The sequence below is a fragment of the Cantharellus anzutake genome (genome assembly GCF_015039405.1).
Source record: "Cantharellus anzutake strain C23 chromosome Unknown EI90scaffold_5, whole genome shotgun sequence".
NCBI classification, from domain to species: Eukaryota; Fungi; Basidiomycota; class Agaricomycetes; order Cantharellales; family Hydnaceae; genus Cantharellus; species Cantharellus anzutake.
The window spans coordinates 424,461-440,751 of NW_024066955.1; the positions used below are offsets into that span (position 1 = coordinate 424,461).

Below are 16,291 nucleotides of genomic sequence, written 5' to 3' on the forward strand. Positions count from 1 at the left end.
CAGACTGGGTCCGTCTCAAGTATTGTATGGTAGATATGAAACGCTCTGCCCTTCTAGAGGGTGGATTCTGTTTGAGGCCGGTTGGGCCCAAGTTGTCATTCATCTTCGAACATAAAAATACAGAGTCTGTGGCGACCTGCACCATCAAAATAGGACACACCAGCACTAGAATTTGGCACAGGTATCCGGAAACATGGTGTGCAACTCCGCACCTGCATTGCTACTTGTCGTTTTTGCAACTCGAATGAACAGCAAGCCCTGAAGTCCGGATGGGACGTGCTCGGGGCATGAAAGGGTCTAGCTACCAGGGATGGCCTCACTGAATGTAGAAGTATTCAGGCTGTGTTCTTGGTAAATAATATTGTTGTCCATAGGCCTCTTGCCTATAGTTAGGGCCTTGCAGGTGCGCGGGGTAGAAGTCTGGAAGTTCCCCCCATGAGCCATTATCCAGTAAGAGCGGTCCATTTGGGCCGCGCGTGGGTTGGGGTTGACCATCTTGGAGCCTAGCAACCTCTTCGGTGCAATCGACTGTCGTCGCTGTTGTACAACGAAGAATCGCGTGAGCCGAAGAGAAGAAAGTGATTGGGTTCGCTTACGGTGCACGAGTGATGCTATGTGTTGATAATTTCCAGTCCCCGTTAACACGGTGAAGGGTCCGGCAGCTCCCCCATTAACGAGGGGAGTGCCATAGCCTGGGTAAGGATCGGAGCTCTGGCCCCTGCCAATTGCCGGCAGATGAGGTTCAAAATGCATATGTTTGTTTCGCGAGTATGCAGCATGCGGGTGCCTTTTTGAAGTTGCGGGTTCAGTTGTTGGAGCGGTCGTCGGAGGGGATCTTGCGAACTGAAATTGTTCAAGATTGGGGATTGCTTTTGAAGCTACAGGTTCAGTCGGTGGGGGGGGTGCAAATTCAAATCGTTCAAGATTGAGGAATTGGTCGCCTGACTTATTTCTTGGGTCTCTGGTCCATTCGGCAATCGCCTTTACGACGATCTCTTTCCTATAGTCCTTTTCCTATCACTTGTATCAATATGAGGCGCTTTCGGGGAGGCAATAATGCGCACCGCCAACCATGAGGGTCGACTTTGTCCATAACTTTTCATGCATTGGAGACGGAGGTTGAAGCATTCTTCGCAAGAAAGTGTGTCATGACCCGCGTATTGTTTGCACGCCTTGCGATCAGGTTATGCACGTGAAGTGACACTCAGGACGGCTCTGAATCGCACCTTCCTGCGAACTCTACACGTAAAGCACCCGTCTTTGGTCCTTGGCGATCCACGACTCATCATTGAGACGAAAGAAACTCTTTGGGCTTGGAGTTAAGCAAGTTAGCTCGGGATATCCATAGAACTATGCAACGTTATATAACATGGACTGGCCGAGCGGTAGCTTTAAGCTGAGTGAACCCGGTTAAGAGCAATCGAAAGGATGGGTGAGTAAGAAGGAAAGGGGTGCACAACAAGGTCAAGTGAGAAGCATTCAAATGCTCGCTGACTAGGAGACTGGAGTCATGTCTGACCAAATGAAGAGTGGTCGCTCGCTCTCATTTCAATTTGGAAAGAGAAGAAATGCACAATACTTTGTACAGCCCTTCTCGAAACCGAGCGTTTGCGGCAGGGAAGCACATCCGCTCGGCGGGGTCGCGTCTAGGTGCTATTATGGCGAGTCCTTGATCGCAACGGTGAAGGACGTTTTGCAGCAGACGCATTTCGCGTATAACTAATACTTTATTGCATTTATGCAAGCTGGCTAAAACTTGAGAACAACCCATAACGAGTTCGCAATGTGAGAAGCCGCTGCAACACTGCTGGACTGGGGAGTATGCATTTGGTCCCACAAGCATGTTTAGCTGTATGTGGAAATGTCCCTCGGCGGGGACATTCGGAGGCGCGGTCGCCTATCATCGGAGCCAGGGCCATGTATAGTTGTGGAGAAGTATGAGCGTCGCAAGAGGCGAATGACCAGTTAGAAAGCCAACACGTTGTGCTGCGGCAAAAGTGCAAGACGGATACGCAGTTCGTCAGATCGCTTGTGTTGGAACCAGTGGTTGCCTGGATACACGAAGGAAACTCAGCCCCTTTACGACACAGTACAGTGACCTCTGGGTTCGGCGGGCTGTGGAGGCCGCTCTTTGGGTCTCTACGGTGTCTAGCAAAGACGATCTGGCCAATCAAGCGGGCGGCGACCTGACTGCTGGATACAATGCCTGGCGTCGCACACCAGGACCTGGGAAAAAGCCTCGAGTTTGGCGGAGGGTGTGGTCTGCCGGATTGCCTAAATGGAATCACTGATAGGGGGTAATGCATGATAGTGGCGCTGAGCCCGGGCTCTTGTCGTTGAGTTCAGAAATTGCACTATGGTCGGGTTTGCTGATCGGATGGTGCACTGCAACTCAAACAGATCGCGCTCCAGACTCGATGAGGGCTGATCGGTGGAGATGGGGATTTGGCTCGACCTCTGAGAGGTCGCCCAAGTTGTCATCTCCTGGCCGCTGTAGAGTTAATAAGGACCAGGGGTGGTAGAGTAGCAAGTCTGGATGTGGGAGTGAGAGAGACATGGTCACGGTCAATTGCAACGGAGCGAGGCCGGCCGGTTGTGCAAAACAATCTGACATGAATTGCGGGATCCAGAAGCAGACAATGAACCAAATTGGTGGTACAACAAAGCCTGGAAGGCCTAAGAACGACGTAATACAACAAAATAACTTAGGGACAGTGAGTGCCGGAGTCAAGATAACAACACAGGACTACAAATGAACCATGGAAAATCTATCACTTTTCCGCCCCTCTGCGAGCGGAGGCCCAGCACCCACGCCAGAATACTCAGGAGCATCGAAGATATCCTCTGGTTCGCGAGGATCCTGAGCAATACTCATCTCATCCGCTAAGGTCAGCTGCAAACTTCCCGAACGGTTGTCAACCAGTTCCGTTCTTGACACGCCGACGAGATGAGAGTTCAAATCGCCATCTTCTTCTTTCACATATATGGACGATGCGTTGGAGACGTTGCTCGTACCGCTGACTTTCCGTTGTCCAGGCACATTCGTCCCCCCACGTCTCGATCCCAATGGGCTGGGGTTTGGCCGACGTTTTCGGGGCGCTACTCGTGGCCGACGAGGTGTGGGTGGTATTGGCGAAAGTGCGGTTCGTACTGCGGCGTCTAAAGGAGATGCAACATGGGTGTGTGCTACGGAATTTTGTGCCGGTATGGTGCTAAGTGTCCCGAGTGTTAGGACAGATGATTCATCGTCATCTTCACGTTTCACGGATGGCTTATTTTCGGGAATTGGTATGATTTTTGAGGTCGGAAGCTGCGGAACGACACCATTTCCGATCCCAATGTGCTTAGGTGTTCCAATTGAAATCCGATTTGTGCGAGTAAAATTGTGGAGCAGCGGGTCACTCAGTTTCCGAACATTCGATGCTTCCTGGTCTGGGCATTGAGATGTCTTTTGGGGAGCCGGTTTGTCAGGGATGTTGTCGCCAGCAGACGCATGCAGAAGGTTGGAATTATGGCTGACTGCTTTCTTAAACGATATATTCGGCCGACCCTGACTTTTCTTGACGAAGCTAATGGTGCGGACTCGGCTGGGTGAGGTGGTATTGGCGTCATTGGCAGTTGCACTTCCGTCCCCCAATTGAGACAATTCTCCATGTGATTCATTTAGCTCATGATTCTCTAGTGCGATCGTCGTGTTGGAGACAACACGACGTGGCTTTGCGCGGGCTGGCTCTGGGAGGAACTATGAGTGTGGTTTCCCCTCGCATAGCCAAGGACAAACCTTCAGGCAGCCGAGTAGCATTTAGCTTGGACTTTTTTGATGACCTCTCGCTAGCTTGAAGGTTCTTCTGAGGCTCACAACCGGTATCCGTAGCACGTTTCCGCTTTTTGGCGGAGCTAAGAGGCTCTGCTGCCAAGTCCGGTACACGGGTCCCATCCTGACCGCTGTGTAAAATCCGTTTGGCTCTAAGTTTTTCGAAGACGCTAGAACGCCAAGAGTAGGGTAAAACTCCGGAACCTTCGGTCACTGGGACATTTGTAATTGAGTCATCCGAAGATCGTGTCCTGCTGAGGGCGAAAGAGCCATTCTCCGGATTGGTCCCTGTTTTCCGTAGTCGCGAGCGGTCCAATCCGGAGAGTACAGACGAGGAGGAGGTATTGGCCGATGTTTGGGAGCCATCCACGGATAGAGAGCCAGCCGAGGATGAGAAAGACTCATCTAACCCTCCACGCGAAACCTTCCGCAATTGAACTTGCGAAAGCTCACTTAAGAAGGCGTCCACATTAATGTCGGAGAAGGCAGGGCGCAATGAAGAGCGCTTCCTGGCGGTTTGGCGAGCCTCCGCCGGGGGGCACGTTGCTATGGACTGGAGGGGGGTTACAAACTGGTGGTACAGATCGGGGGAAAGACTTGACCTTGAGGCTTGCGCGCTGTGATACTAAGAAGCCATCTGTCTCCGCCGCCGCGGTGCTGCTTGATCGATTCTGTGGCGGCAGAGGTGGCGGAGGCGGTGGTGGTGGCGGAGGCGGAGGAAGGCGAGCTATGGGAGCATGAAGGTTTAACAGAGATGGGGATTGGTAGCTTCTGGACCTGCGGGATAGCTGTAGGAGTTGCGAAGGAGTTGAAATGGGCAGTGAGGGACAGTAGCCAAATTTCCTGGCACTCACCTCGCTCCGCAAGTCAGCAACCTCTTGCTTAAGAGAAGCTATTAACTGTTGAGCCTCACGAATGTCCATAGAGCTGCGGCCATCAAGTGGGATGGCTTCGACGGAGGAGTCAGGCGTTTCGCGTGAAGGGAAAGGAACAAGGGGTTCAGCTCGTTGTTTTCCTTTATCATTGGAGAGCGACCGAGGGAGGGGAACGGACACTCCCTTATCACTGGTTGGGATGGGATGAGTGCTGCATATTTGTGAATCACGGGCGGACCGTGCACTTCGTGGGGAGACTGGCGTTGGTAAGGCCGCGTGAAGAGTCTTTCCAGGCGGAGGGGACTCATCCTTAACTTTTACTGGAAAGATTTCCTCCACAGAAGGAGAGCGACGCGTGGAACGGTTAACTGCTGTCCTTAGCTTCTGGGAGGGGCTTCGGGACCAAGGCGGAGTGTTGGCGTTTATGGCACCGGTGGGTGTTCTGCCTGAGCGCCGCTTAGAGGCTGATTTCTGAATAAGACGATATTCAGGGATCGAGGATGCTTTATTATTGTAGGGATATGGAGTTGGTGATCGGGGATTGTAAGATCCCGGCATTAAGGATTTTGGTTTCCCTTCAATGGTAGCCACTGTATCAGAGCCGTGTTGGGAGTGCGTCTTCTGTGAAGTGCTGCTTTCTGCTGGTTGAGGCCGCTGTGGTTTATGTCCATAAATGACATTTGCAGAATCAAGGGTCAGGAAATATCAAACATACTGATGGTAGATGCCCAAGATTGCCTGTCGCTGTGGCTACGAAGGAGTCTATTTCGCGACCTACAACACCCCAAATACTGGAGATAATCCCTGGCTGCGCACGGTTCGCGCTATCTGCCATGTCCTCTATGCATAAACAACGCCAAGTTTAATGTTGATGTTGGTTCACGTGACTTTTACATCACGTGTGAAAGTCCCTCAGCCTTCCACTGCCAGTTGATAACTCGTTCAACACTGCCTTATCGTCTCTCGACCCCCTCTCGGGAAGATACCATCGTAGTTGTCGCCTCAACGCTTGCAAAATAAAGACTTTTAGTCATTCCGCATGGCGCTTATCGACCGCATCAAGGTGAATAAGGCTTCAGAGTCAACATTCAAGGTTGACTTTCAAACAACCTCCTAACCCTCCTTGTTCGGCGAGTAGGATGCTGCCCAAAAATTCATACCTGAGAGAAAACCGATTGGCCAAGGTCCAGGGATGGTGCCTTTCGATGATGAGGTGTGTCTTATCTACTTCATCTTGTGGGGATTTCAACGGGTGCTTGCTTCCTTTAGATGCCAATATCCAAACCTGCAATTATTTTCCATGCCAGCCAGATGTTTTTTGCTTTTCTTGCCATGTGCTGCTTTGCCTCAGTGGCATCCTTCCAGGCCAAATGGAATGTTGGACCCTCTGGGCTTTCTGGTCTGGCGGTGTTTGTGGCTGTGACGAACTTGCTGCTCGCAGTTACTCTAATTCTAGTTCCTGTGCTATATGACAAGTACAATAAGTTAGCGAATCTTGCACGCGCATTCAGCGAGCTGCGGGTTGGATTTATCCTAGCTGGAATTGGACTCGCGGAAACTTTTCTTATTAGGTGCGTTAATTACCGGCTAAAGGGGAGGTCGCTAATTAAATGGAAAGCTTTGTCGCAACTATTTCAGGTCTGTTGGCCTCAGTTGCCTCTGCTGCGGATTTCAATTGAATGCACTTCTTTAGCCTGGACGGAAGCTGGATGCAAGGACCCTAATAAAGACCCTCATGCCAAGTCTGGTGGCGATGCTTTTAAGAAAGCTCTTCCTGGGTGGTGCAGAACTAAGAAAGCTGGCGCTATCTTCTTTTGGCTTGGTACAAGTAAGTGGCAACGTGTTCACTGTTAGCTTCGGTTAGTAACATACATCCTCCAGTTTTCTGGATTTGTTCTGTCGTTTTATTAGTTTTAGACTGGCGATCTGGGCGATCCGAGAGAGGGCTGCGGCCCCGTGACCCCCCATTCAGGCATCCCTCTGACCCTAATGACGACGACGCTGAGTCGATGATGTCACGTCAGCAATCACGCCGAACCACCGCACGCCAGGAAGATGCCGAGGAGGATGAGCTGGAATCTCCCTTCAGTGACCCCTATCCCCGACGCCAGGATTCACCCTATCGTTATCAACAACCTGCTGCACGAGTGAGCATGGATACTTATGGGGCATTCTCAGACCCGCTGCCCTCCGGTTACACGAACGCAGCGGCGCCATCCAGGCCGTCATTCTCATCTCCACCACCCCAACTCCCCCCTCTTCGTCACCCCGGGGATATCGAGCCCCCACGTTATCAACAATCGGATTTCTACCGGCCCCCACAACCTCCACAGGGGATGTCCAGAACCATGGCGCTAGCATACGAAGATACTGGGACCACTGAGGCAACCTATGATGATCCTTATGACAGAGTGAAAGCCAACTTAGAGTCTGCACGACCTAGAGATCCACCTAGTGCTCCTTCAGGGTACAGATGATAAGGGATGCTGCTTTGTCGTTTGGGTGCGCTACTGATACACTAACACGGACTTCTGCCACATATCCAATACATGTACACCTTAATATATATATATCTTCTACTGCGTTCATTAATGTCGTCTACCACTGCCACATGGTGTCTGATGAGAGAGGCGTTTACGGTGGCTCCAAACCTTCCAAATGATCTGAGTGTTGAGCGGGAAAAGGATATAATTTTCGGCCTTGAGCCACAGGTGGTCTGGTGTCGAGTAAATGCGTGTGATGCCGACCGCTGTAGTCCCCAACTATTGATGAGTTGGAGTCTCATGACCATCATCGTCCGTTGGTTCGTCCGACTGGGACTCAGGGAGAATATAGGGACCAGGCGGTGGATACTGCGAAGGTTGGGTATACTGAAGCTGGGGATTGTATCGTTGCTCTACAACCTGCTGTGGTTCTGCCGAGGACTGGGTCGGACCGACATATTGTTGTGCGGACGGCAGTGCGACAGGAGTGTGCGGATGAGGAAATTCATAAGGTAAAGGTGGCTGAAGGCCAGAGGGATATCCTGGCGGAAACGTAGACGCAGGGCCATGAACATGAACAGAGCCCTGGATATCTGAGTATGATTGGTATGGAAAGTTCCCCGATTGAGGGGCGGTTCCAGGCAGCATCTCACCTATGGGTGGAAGAGGAGGATAGTTAACAAGAGGCCCCTCCACCCATTGAGAGCCTTGTTGAGAATTAGTACTACCCGTTGACATGAATATTCGTTACATACCCTGAGCCGCTGTGTCGGAGGGATGTGGCGAGGGGTGATAGGGGTGAGGCTCGTAATAAATTTGCGTCTCTCCAGACGAAGATGGCTGATTTGGAGGCCACCCATGAGCAGGAATACCGGGGGGACTTCGACTTTGGTGCCTAATGTCAGATCTGGGAATATACTCCTGTTCGTTCGTCAATTCGAAGAAGTGATCGAAGGATAAGGGAGCGCCCCCAAGGAAGTTGTTACGATTGGAAGTCCAGTTCTTGATCTCCTCAGTGAAAGCTTTGAGTGTGCCCTGATCCTAGCACAGGGGATTTTAGCGCTCGAAAATGCTCGGTAACAGACTCCACGGACCTTCATCCATTCAAATCGTTCTGCCCTGAACCCTAGGCACTGGATATTGAGACGTATGCACTCTCCACAGATCGACCTGGAGCCTTGGGATGGGCCATCACATTTCTGGGCGAGCAATCAGACGATCGGATGCGCGTGACTACGGATTGAAGCCTCAGATACCTTCCTCCGCCCGCGGCAGGTCAGACAGCCACTAAGCGATCTGTTAGAAGACGATTCTTCCGCCATAATTTTGTAGGAAGGCTGAGGGTTCAGGGGGCGCTATGAAGTGAAAAAGTAGGGACAAGCCGGAGATCTGTCTACTTATCTCCGGAACGAAAAGCAGAATGAGATGCGAAACGAGGAGACATCCGAGTAATTGGATGCAACGTGTGAGAGGCAAGGTTGGGAGTAGCCAAAACGCTCGAGAACGTCAAAAATGACCAAAATCTTGGTTGTGCTTGCTTGCAATGGGGAGCATCCACGTGGCTTTCGGTCCGAGCAAGAAACTGTGCTTGAACTACTCATATGCGGCCTGATTGTAAAGGAAAAACCTTGAAGGCTTCCATAAATGTTTTCATGGTTTCATAGATACCCGAAAGTTGGCCAGATTTGCTGGCAAAGATGGAGCTAGCACCAAAGACAAACCCGTGGCGCGTTGCAGCATCATGTCAACGGCCTAGCTTCGAAGAATAGTTGGACCGCTGCGACCCGAATCGAAGTAGATCCATTCGCGGCGACGAAAGGCATCCATATCGCCACGACCCTTACGAACTGATCGCCGGTCACGCTTAATCAATCCTTGCATCTCTCGGCCTCTGAAGATGACGATATGGTATCAAAGAAATCTTCTGGCGCTGTAGGGTCCAAGAGAGGAACAAACGTATAATTCATCCCGATTTGGGCCCTCACTAGGCAAACACGTGGCGTGCATTGATTCTGATAGTGCCTCCCAGCAGCTGAACAAGGTGGGTCTACTGCAACGATGTTAATTGGGTCTGAAATATCGACAGGATAAATGCTCTTACCATTCTTTGTATTGAAAGAGATTACCACTTTGGGGAAGACGACACAAGACTAAATGACATGTTGGAGAGCTGCAAACATCGTGCTACTCGGGATTCCCCCGACATTCAGATTAGCCACTTGATATCAAAACTCAAAACAGGGGCTGCCGCAGCTACGGGGTTCATGGCAAACGGAATTCCGTGCACTCAGGGAATCAATCCCGTGGACAAATAATGCAAGAACTGAGATTAAACGTACAGGTTACATCTATATAGTCGACCCAGCCGCGCAGAAGTACAGGAGCATAACGCAGTGTAAGATGTACTCATTCGAGACCGCAATGATGTATTATGGATTTCATCTCAGACTGAGGACATGCAGTTACGTTGAAAAGCCCCTCCAGGATACGAGTGCTTTAGTAACCCATCTGTCTGAATCGGCGATTGGACTCACCGGAAGGTATTGTAAAAATCTAAGTCTGGCTCGTGAACTTGGCTCTTAAGCCCATAGCTTCCGGTGCTCGAGTCGTCGGGTGTTAAGTCAGGAAGCTTGTATGGCATTTCATAATGCAGGTCCGAATCCGCAAATTCTGCCGGAAATATTTTTTCAAAGGAGAATTGTATATAGTGGGGAGGGAATTCTGCTCCTTCAGTTGGGCGTTTCAGATCGAGTAAATCAGGTAAGTGAATGGGCAGTCTAATATGGTCCAAGCAGTGCTCAAATGAATGCTGTGTATGGGAGAATCTGGCGAGCCCACGAACCCACTGGAATCCACTGAGATTAAAAGGGGGAAATCGTTCGATTCTGGGGTGAGTAATGTGCCCGTGCAGTCGGGCCCGTCTGCATAGGCTGAGGAGGATTCTGTGTCAGATGGGGAACCCTCTGGTTCAATTTCCGGGGAGGAAGGGGTGCCATGTAACACCCTTGCAGCCCGCTTTTCCAGACATTCCAAGCTCAGCAACGGTGAATTTCTGTAGACTTCAGGTTGACTGGTTCTGGCGCGCACGCAAGCAAGGACATAATCAAGGGTACCCGGTGCCTAAATAGTTATTCCATGAGCGTGTTGGGCCGCATGGCCAAGTTACGGACCTTTAGCCACGATGGCCTCTCCAGTCCACGGCTGTCACATTTCAGATGGAATCTTGAACAGTCATGACAGATCCCATGTCTCGAACCAGATTTGCACTTCTGTTCCTCAAAGTTTCATGGACATTCAATGGAGCCAGCACTTGAGAAATGTACCTTTCTCCTGAGACGACAGAACATGCAGCCATCGGTGCTACGAGGCCGACCTGCCATATGGAGTATTCATCGAGTGACGATGGGTCAAGGATGAAGCAAAGCAGGTTGTCCCGCTCACCACGCTTTTAACATATGGCTGTGACGCTCGGGTCCCAAAGTTGTAGCACTGGTTGATAACCATCCCTTAACAATCATAAGCGCTCGTCTTACTGGTCAAGAACTACAATAGCTTCGTAGCACGACGCGAGAGAAGATCTGAATAGGAAAGACGCCCATCAGGGGCGCAGCGCCACTCAAATGATGCAATTGAATTTGATGGAAGTCTATCCGCGCGGGAATTGGAATGGAGAGTGTCCGATAACAGCGTCAAGGCCTAGTCTCATGACTATTGCGTTACCGCATAATCGCAACACTCCCAGCATGCGCGCCTCACAGTTCCAATTGCCCGCGCGGCCTATTCATGGTGCGTGGCCGTGATGCAAGTCATCGCACGTATGATAAAGCCACATGCATTTGCCTTGGAGGATGAATGCGTTGGTTAGGACGCTGGCACTGCCACAATAGGACCCGGGTTGGGCAAGCACAGACACATGCACTGAAGCGATTGTTTCTGCCGCTTCGCCCACAATAGAGGCTATTGGAGTGTGAGGATCAGTGAACGCATTCAACGACACGTGTCAAACGCATTGTGTCCACGTGATCCATGAGCACAAAATTAGGACACGAACTCACCTCGAGGCCCGCTCGCGCCATCTATTTGCTACAAAGGGATAAGAAAACAACGTGTCTCGGGAGCTCTGTGTGAAAGGCCGCAGCAAAGATTCAACTATTTCTCAGCGCAGCGCTCGCGTGTTGTCATGTGGGAATCGTTGAATCGCCAGAGTGACGAGCGATCTTCGTCTCCCGACATAAAGTTATCCCATGAATTGATGTGTGATAAGTCGGACCGAAGGTCGATCACGACCTTTTCCGGGGATTTCGGAGCTAAGCACGATTGCGGTGTCTTGCCAGTTTCCGATACATGCACCAACTGTTTTGTTCGATGCGGGCCAAATGCGGTCTTCATTATTGGGCCTGTAGGGATGTATCAAACACAGCGTACAGAGGTAAAGGGAAGACATGATCAGGGATCTAACTGTCCAGACTGCACAATAATACGAGTACAAGAGTTTACATATTGGTGGCGGCGCTCCTTCCTAAGGCCGTTATCTCCCCGGATGAGCATCAATTGATCCTTTGTGATCGGGATATCAACGTCCGTGCCCTCGCAATCCAATCTTACAATTGTCTCATCACTTTCCTTGTTTCCGCGGCGACGACAAATTAGGAGACTTCTGCTCGTTCAAAATGACAAACAGTTAATACCATGAGCCAGTGGGGGAATAGAACGGAGGCGGTGATGAAGGAATCAAGTTGGGGTCAGCGGACACCGGCGAACTAGGATAAGGTGGACACGAATCCGATGGCGTATATGAAGAAGCTGGTGATTGAGGCTCGTGGCCGTAAGGAGGGACCCATAACTTCACGTCACTATACGGTTCTATCGCACCGAAGTCAATATGGCTCTGAATCTAGTGGAAGAACGCACCACTTTTCAAGCCCAGAACTCCATCAAATAACGGCCAGGACGTTTGGAGCTCATCGTGAGTTTTTGGAAGCATGAATGCTTCGCCCGTGTCCCAAGCCGAATGTGTTTGGATGGAGGTGGTTAATCCAAGATGACAATTCGGATCGACCTCATGAGGCTGCCGAGAATCTTGCATTAGCTCCAAGGGGTTATGTGTGGGTGCAAAATGGGGATTGCATGGAAAACCGTCTTCATACAATCTCACATCGATTTTCGGACCTTGAGTGAAGGTGGGTTCGTCGATCGGTTCCTGGACCGCAAAATATCCTGGATATTTGCGTTCTTCGTTGTCTTTCTCATCATCCGTGGATGACGCGTCGTAAGAAGCAACGGGGACTGAAAGCTGGTTGGTATGATTGAAAATTGTGGGGAATTGTTCCACGAGTTGAGCAATAGGTGGCTCAAGGCTTTGCAATACAGCTGGGAGCTGTAGGCGGGGCGATTGGCGGTCCGATTTCCATTTCTTCTCCTTTATCCAGAGGCTTATTGTGTTCAGCACCGGTTCCTTGTCTATCTGTGAGAGCAGCTGAATCTCCGTTCCGACCCTGACGTGAAATTATGCCCACCGGAGGCCGAGAGAGTCCGGCTCCAAAACATTCAATGTGAAATTTGCTACACTCAGAGCACGACCCATTGTTCTTCCCTTCGCTCCCCAGTGAGCAACGCTAATGGGATGACAGGTAAATCCACAAGAGGCAGTTCATCAAAGAAACGATGGTAACGAACTTTCTTTCGCAGACGACAGATAAGGCACCCTGAAATGTCACGATTCCTCAGAGGAGATGAGGGACGAGAGACGCTGCCGCGACATCGGGAACGACGGCGAGAATCAGGGTGCGTAGAAGTTAGGGCATTAAATGACTTCATCGGAGATAGACACTTCAGCGTGTGCGACGTTGTACAAGTGTTGCACTGCTAATGGGGGAAAGGTTCACTGGAAAGACAGTGAGCACGTAGGACTATTGTAGTTCATTTATGTGATATAGCATGCGATTTAAACCAAACAACATGAGCCATATGATGGCTCTTACTTAGTCCATTGCGGAAATCCATGATGCTAGTACCGGTCAACTAATTCAAAATTTCCGCTCAGCGGAATTTGGGATTCCGTTAGACGCGATGGTCCTGAATGCGAGTCAATAGAGAACAGCCTCATTCTCATGCGGCCCCGCCACGTTTCGAAGTCACGCAGACTTTCAATTGCAAGAGGGGCCACACACCCCGGCCCCGTGTTGTATGCCTGAAGTCCGCGCACTTGGTTCGGTGTCAGTTATCCATGGATGTGACACAAACTAGCAACCGGTGTACAAAGCACAGCAAATGCACAACAAATCGAATGTCCGTGAGAGCACAGCGAGCGGCTGATGGCGAATATATGAAAGGAAAGTGTCCAAAGACGAGTACAGTAACATTGTGATAGGCGAGGGAATGAGTGTGGCTCCGTGCATGCAAAGCAAAGGGACGTAGATTCAATTCGTTTCAGACTGCTGAGCGCGTTGCCCGCCAGCAATAATAAGATCGCAGGCGGAGCCGCGGCTCGCGAGGGAAAAGGGAGAAACTAGGGAAGAACCAAAGTGAGCGGAAGACGTTGGGCGTATACAACAAAATGGATAGGGTGTGCAGGTCCAAAAATTGTCCACATTAGAGATTTTTGGCAAAGGAAAATATATGCACCAAAGGAACCGAGATGATGAATAGAAATTAGCATTCGAAGGTATGTGCAGAACTACGTGTTTGGCATCAGATGCAAATGATGCGGCTCGTCGTTTCCATCAGGGAGAAGGTTAAGAAACGCCGACACCAGTTCTTGCTCCCCTGGGCCAAATGCTCCCGCAGAAATTTGGGCAAAGTTATTGTATGTGTCGTCATAATTAATCCCAACTAGGTCTGTCGGCATGCCTACGTGGATTAATGTGTCATTGTGTCCTGTGCTGGGGACGCTATATGTCGGTTCATTTACGCTGTCCCCAGCATCTACACCGAGGTTTAGAACACTGAGATCAAAGCCCACACCGCCCTCAACCTGGTCGTGTGAGGATGGCGAACCAGCTGGGATAGAGCTAGGTTGTTCCCCAAGGTAGACGTCTGGAAGTGGAGCTGGAGGGTTTGGAGTACTGGCACTGGTGAGTGTGTGGGGAGCCCCTAACCCTGGGTGAGGGCCGCCCAAGATTAAGAGGCTCGAGTCATTGCCAAAAACCACTCCTTCTGTCAGGCTCCCAGTTGGCTGGTGAATAGACTGTTGAGCGTAGGGAGATACGGGAGGGGGTTGATCGGGGATCGTGGAATATGGGCCACTTAGGGGGATAATTGGATCATCCAAATCGCTGAAGACTGATCCCGGGCTACCGAACATGGAGGGAGACGACAATGGAGAGTTGGGCCCGCTTGAGTGAGAACGCCAAGCTGGAAACTCGCTCGTAGAACCTGTACTCAAGATCAGCGGGATTGCTAGGGACAGATCAATTCGCCGGCATAATCTCACCATTCGCTGCCTCGGCAGGTGACACAAGCAGTTGAGGGATGGGTGAATGTATCGAGCTGTCCGCTGAGGTAGGGGAGGTGCCAACTGAAATCACAATTGTCAGCTAATAGGGAAACATAAGTCGCCTGAACCGAACACTTACAGCTACCAGGATGTAAGGTATGCTGTCGGGAATCCATTGACGCGGTTCCCCTTTGATGAGTGAGTTGGAATTGGGGGATATTCTCAGGCTGATTGTCAAATAAGTGCACCCGCGGCATGGAGGACAACGAGCGGGAACGCTGATGACGGTGGACCCCCGAATGAGGTGATACTAAATTCAGAAAATGTCTTTTTGTTAAGCTCGGACCCGCGGACATGATATTAGAGACCCACATAGAGAATTAGTTTCGTTGTGATTATTAATCCCCTGCTGAGGGTACGGCGCTGGCCGCGCGCCAGCGGATTGCTGGAACACGGGGTCAAGTCGGAGCGCAGGCCGGTGGGGTCGTGACGCGTCGCTCAAAGAACGGTGCAATCCAGGGGATCCAAAAGAAGACTCTGCATGTGAAAAGGCCTCTGGTGTTGCGATGGGATGCATGAACTCTTGTGAAATGCTAGTGCGTAGACCCCCAAAGTCTGAGTTCACTGACGCAGGCGCAGCGGAGGATGGACCGGAAATATCGGAGGCATGGGAGACAAGGAAGCTGTATTCGGACAAATTAAGGGGCTCGACGCCGTGATTTCGATTGCTCCGCTTCGAAGTCCAATCTTTAATCTTCTCTTTCAGCTCTTTTACTTTCTCCTTGTTCTGGGATAAATAAATGCGTGTTCAATACCTCGCTAGTGTGATAAGGGCTATGATTCATACCTTCTGCATACCCTTTGGCCTTTGGCCAGGGAACCCGAGACAAATGACATTAAGAGCCTTCAAGCAAAGGTCGGAGAAGGCTCATCCTTGTACAAACAATGACGCTTACGATGCACTCCTGGCAAGTTATGGATTCTGCCACCAAAGGGCCAGAGCAATTCTATGCAATCGATACGTGTGAGATCCGTACATGGTCATTCTGTCCCATAAAGACGCACCTTCTTGCGCAGACGACATATTATACACCCATCTCGCGAACGCTTGTCTCTCGAACCTCGATGTGGGTTGCTAATGTTTCTCTCGAGTGACGCTTCCATGAGATGTTTTGATCGACGAAAGGCTCGGGTGAAAGGGAAAGTTTAAGGATCTAGAACAAGCAACAAAAAGGCAGGGAGTGGTGACTAGATGGGGAGGTGAAAGGAGTTGTCTGAGAGAGCGATGACGAGTCGGATGGGTCAGAAAATGGTAGCGATATAAACTTGATGGCGGGCGTTCCTTGAGAAGCGAGCTTCGTCCTTATATGCAAGCCTTCGCGCCTAGGTGGGTGTAGTCAGCATCGCCTCAGCGATCTTCTGAATAAGGATACTCTTGAATAAGTGCAGTTACAACACGTGTCACAGGGGTGGGGGGGAGGGTTGGCTTTCTGTTCGCTAGGGCTAGGTGTGAGTCCACGTTCGGTGCTATGTTGAATGACTCGGAACGGCTTCAGAACGTTTCCAGCATGTCATGTCACATGTACAAATCAATGCTGTGCGCTGGTCGAATTTATTTGTATTCATTTACATTCCATACTTTGGTTAAGGGGCGAGCGCGACTAGGGTTTTCTTTCCTTTTATT

At 50.6% G+C, this 16,291-nt stretch overlaps 8 protein-coding genes across 8 annotated transcripts; 2 read left to right on the forward strand and 6 right to left on the reverse strand.

Annotated features, from left to right (window-relative positions):
- Window positions 1–282: 282 nt before the first annotated feature.
- Window positions 283–1,400, reverse strand: EI90DRAFT_2058423 (uncharacterized protein). Its single transcript, XM_039052494.1, has 6 exons — window positions 1,370–1,400; window positions 1,227–1,312; window positions 1,065–1,172; window positions 845–1,014; window positions 597–787; window positions 283–537 (listed from the first exon to the last, which is right to left on the reverse strand). The coding sequence occupies exons 2-6, from the start codon at window positions 1,287–1,289 to the stop codon at window positions 317–319; spliced, it is 753 nt and encodes a 250-aa protein (XP_038921754.1). The 5' UTR covers window positions 1,290–1,312; window positions 1,370–1,400; the 3' UTR covers window positions 283–316.
- Window positions 1,401–2,761: 1,361 nt separating this feature from the next.
- Window positions 2,762–3,302, forward strand: EI90DRAFT_3035420 (uncharacterized protein). Its single transcript, XM_039058614.1, has 2 exons — window positions 2,762–3,179; window positions 3,233–3,302. The coding sequence occupies exon 1, from the start codon at window positions 2,948–2,950 to the stop codon at window positions 3,161–3,163; it is 216 nt and encodes a 71-aa protein (XP_038921755.1). The 5' UTR covers window positions 2,762–2,947; the 3' UTR covers window positions 3,164–3,179; window positions 3,233–3,302.
- Window positions 3,303–5,728: 2,426 nt separating this feature from the next.
- On the forward strand, window positions 5,729–7,295 carry EI90DRAFT_3285804 (uncharacterized protein; the record flags this gene model as incomplete). Its single annotated transcript, XM_039066987.1, has 6 exons — window positions 5,729–5,752; window positions 5,828–5,902; window positions 5,959–6,260; window positions 6,308–6,327; window positions 6,383–6,517; window positions 6,571–7,295. 6 exons carry the CDS (start codon window positions 5,729–5,731, stop codon window positions 7,164–7,166), a joined length of 1,152 nt encoding a protein of 383 aa, XP_038921756.1. The 3' UTR covers window positions 7,167–7,295.
- Window positions 7,251–8,301, reverse strand: EI90DRAFT_2058752 (uncharacterized protein). Its single transcript, XM_039052495.1, has 3 exons — window positions 8,267–8,301; window positions 7,928–8,207; window positions 7,251–7,862 (listed from the first exon to the last, which is right to left on the reverse strand). The coding sequence occupies exons 2-3, from the start codon at window positions 8,030–8,032 to the stop codon at window positions 7,452–7,454; spliced, it is 516 nt and encodes a 171-aa protein (XP_038921757.1). The 5' UTR covers window positions 8,033–8,207; window positions 8,267–8,301; the 3' UTR covers window positions 7,251–7,451.
- Window positions 8,302–9,743: 1,442 nt separating this feature from the next.
- EI90DRAFT_2057993 (uncharacterized protein) lies at window positions 9,744–10,689 on the reverse strand. Its single transcript, XM_039052493.1, has 5 exons — window positions 10,614–10,689; window positions 10,496–10,545; window positions 10,343–10,441; window positions 10,019–10,292; window positions 9,744–9,949 (listed from the first exon to the last, which is right to left on the reverse strand). The coding sequence occupies exons 2-5, from the start codon at window positions 10,517–10,519 to the stop codon at window positions 9,915–9,917; spliced, it is 432 nt and encodes a 143-aa protein (XP_038921758.1). The 5' UTR covers window positions 10,520–10,545; window positions 10,614–10,689; the 3' UTR covers window positions 9,744–9,914.
- A 1,701-nt stretch (window positions 10,690–12,390) lies between these two features.
- Window positions 12,391–13,120, reverse strand: EI90DRAFT_2060026 (uncharacterized protein). Its single transcript, XM_039052499.1, has 2 exons — window positions 12,849–13,120; window positions 12,391–12,787 (listed from the first exon to the last, which is right to left on the reverse strand). The coding sequence occupies exons 1-2, from the start codon at window positions 12,987–12,989 to the stop codon at window positions 12,524–12,526; spliced, it is 405 nt and encodes a 134-aa protein (XP_038921759.1). The 5' UTR covers window positions 12,990–13,120; the 3' UTR covers window positions 12,391–12,523.
- Window positions 13,121–13,693: 573 nt separating this feature from the next.
- On the reverse strand, window positions 13,694–14,742 carry EI90DRAFT_2060005 (uncharacterized protein). The gene is made up of 2 exons (XM_039052498.1): window positions 14,605–14,742; window positions 13,694–14,546 (listed from the first exon to the last, which is right to left on the reverse strand). Exon 2 carries the CDS (start codon window positions 14,473–14,475, stop codon window positions 13,849–13,851), a length of 627 nt encoding a protein of 208 aa, XP_038921760.1. The 5' UTR covers window positions 14,476–14,546; window positions 14,605–14,742; the 3' UTR covers window positions 13,694–13,848.
- On the reverse strand, window positions 14,334–16,207 carry EI90DRAFT_2059527 (uncharacterized protein). Its single transcript, XM_039052496.1, has 6 exons — window positions 15,673–16,207; window positions 15,564–15,614; window positions 15,455–15,511; window positions 14,980–15,394; window positions 14,605–14,917; window positions 14,334–14,546 (listed from the first exon to the last, which is right to left on the reverse strand). Exons 1-6 carry the CDS (start codon window positions 15,769–15,771, stop codon window positions 14,465–14,467), a joined length of 1,017 nt encoding a protein of 338 aa, XP_038921761.1. The 5' UTR covers window positions 15,772–16,207; the 3' UTR covers window positions 14,334–14,464.
- Window positions 16,208–16,291: the final 84 nt, after the last annotated feature.

Coding starts and splice junctions, on each gene's coding strand:
- EI90DRAFT_2059527 (XM_039052496.1), bottom strand. CDS start 15,771: ATGGAAGCGTCACTCGAGAGAAACATTAGCAACCCACATCGAGGTTCG. Junction 15,615..15,672: donor TATGTCGTCTGCGCAAGAAG/GTGCGTCTTTAT, acceptor TCGATTGCATAG/AATTGCTCTGGCCCTTTGGT. Junction 14,918..14,979: donor CAACGAAACTAATTCTCTAT/GTGGGTCTCTAA, acceptor TTCTGAATTTAG/TATCACCTCATTCGGGGGTC.
- EI90DRAFT_2060026 (XM_039052499.1), bottom strand. CDS start 12,989: ATGAAGTCATTTAATGCCCTAACTTCTACGCACCCTGATTCTCGCCGT. Junction 12,788..12,848: donor TCTGTCGTCTGCGAAAGAAA/GTTCGTTACCAT, acceptor TCATCCCATTAG/CGTTGCTCACTGGGGAGCGA.
- EI90DRAFT_2057993 (XM_039052493.1), bottom strand. CDS start 10,519: ATGTTCTGTCGTCTCAGGAGAAAG. Junction 10,293..10,342: donor AGAGGCCATCGTGGCTAAAG/GTCCGTAACTTG, acceptor ATAACTATTTAG/GCACCGGGTACCCTTGATTA. Junction 9,950..10,018: donor TTTAATCTCAGTGGATTCCA/GTGGGTTCGTGG, acceptor GGACCATATTAG/ACTGCCCATTCACTTACCTG.
- EI90DRAFT_2058752 (XM_039052495.1), bottom strand. CDS start 8,032: ATGGGTGGCCTCCAAATCAGCCATCTTCGTCTGGAGAGACGCAAATTT. Junction 7,863..7,927: donor CTCCGACACAGCGGCTCAGG/GTATGTAACGAA, acceptor CAATGGGTGGAG/GGGCCTCTTGTTAACTATCC.
- EI90DRAFT_2060005 (XM_039052498.1), bottom strand. CDS start 14,475: ATGTTCGGTAGCCCGGGATCAGTCTTCAGCGATTTGGATGATCCAATT.
- EI90DRAFT_2058423 (XM_039052494.1), bottom strand. CDS start 1,289: ATGATGAGTCGTGGATCGCCAAGGACCAAAGACGGGTGCTTTACGTGT. Junction 1,173..1,226: donor CGTGTAGAGTTCGCAGGAAG/GTGCGATTCAGA, acceptor CCTGATCGCAAG/GCGTGCAAACAATACGCGGG. Junction 788..844: donor CCCAATCTTGAACAATTTCA/GTTCGCAAGATC, acceptor AACTTCAAAAAG/GCACCCGCATGCTGCATACT.
- EI90DRAFT_3035420 (XM_039058614.1), top strand. CDS start 2,948: ATGAGAGTTCAAATCGCCATCTTCTTCTTTCACATATATGGACGATGC.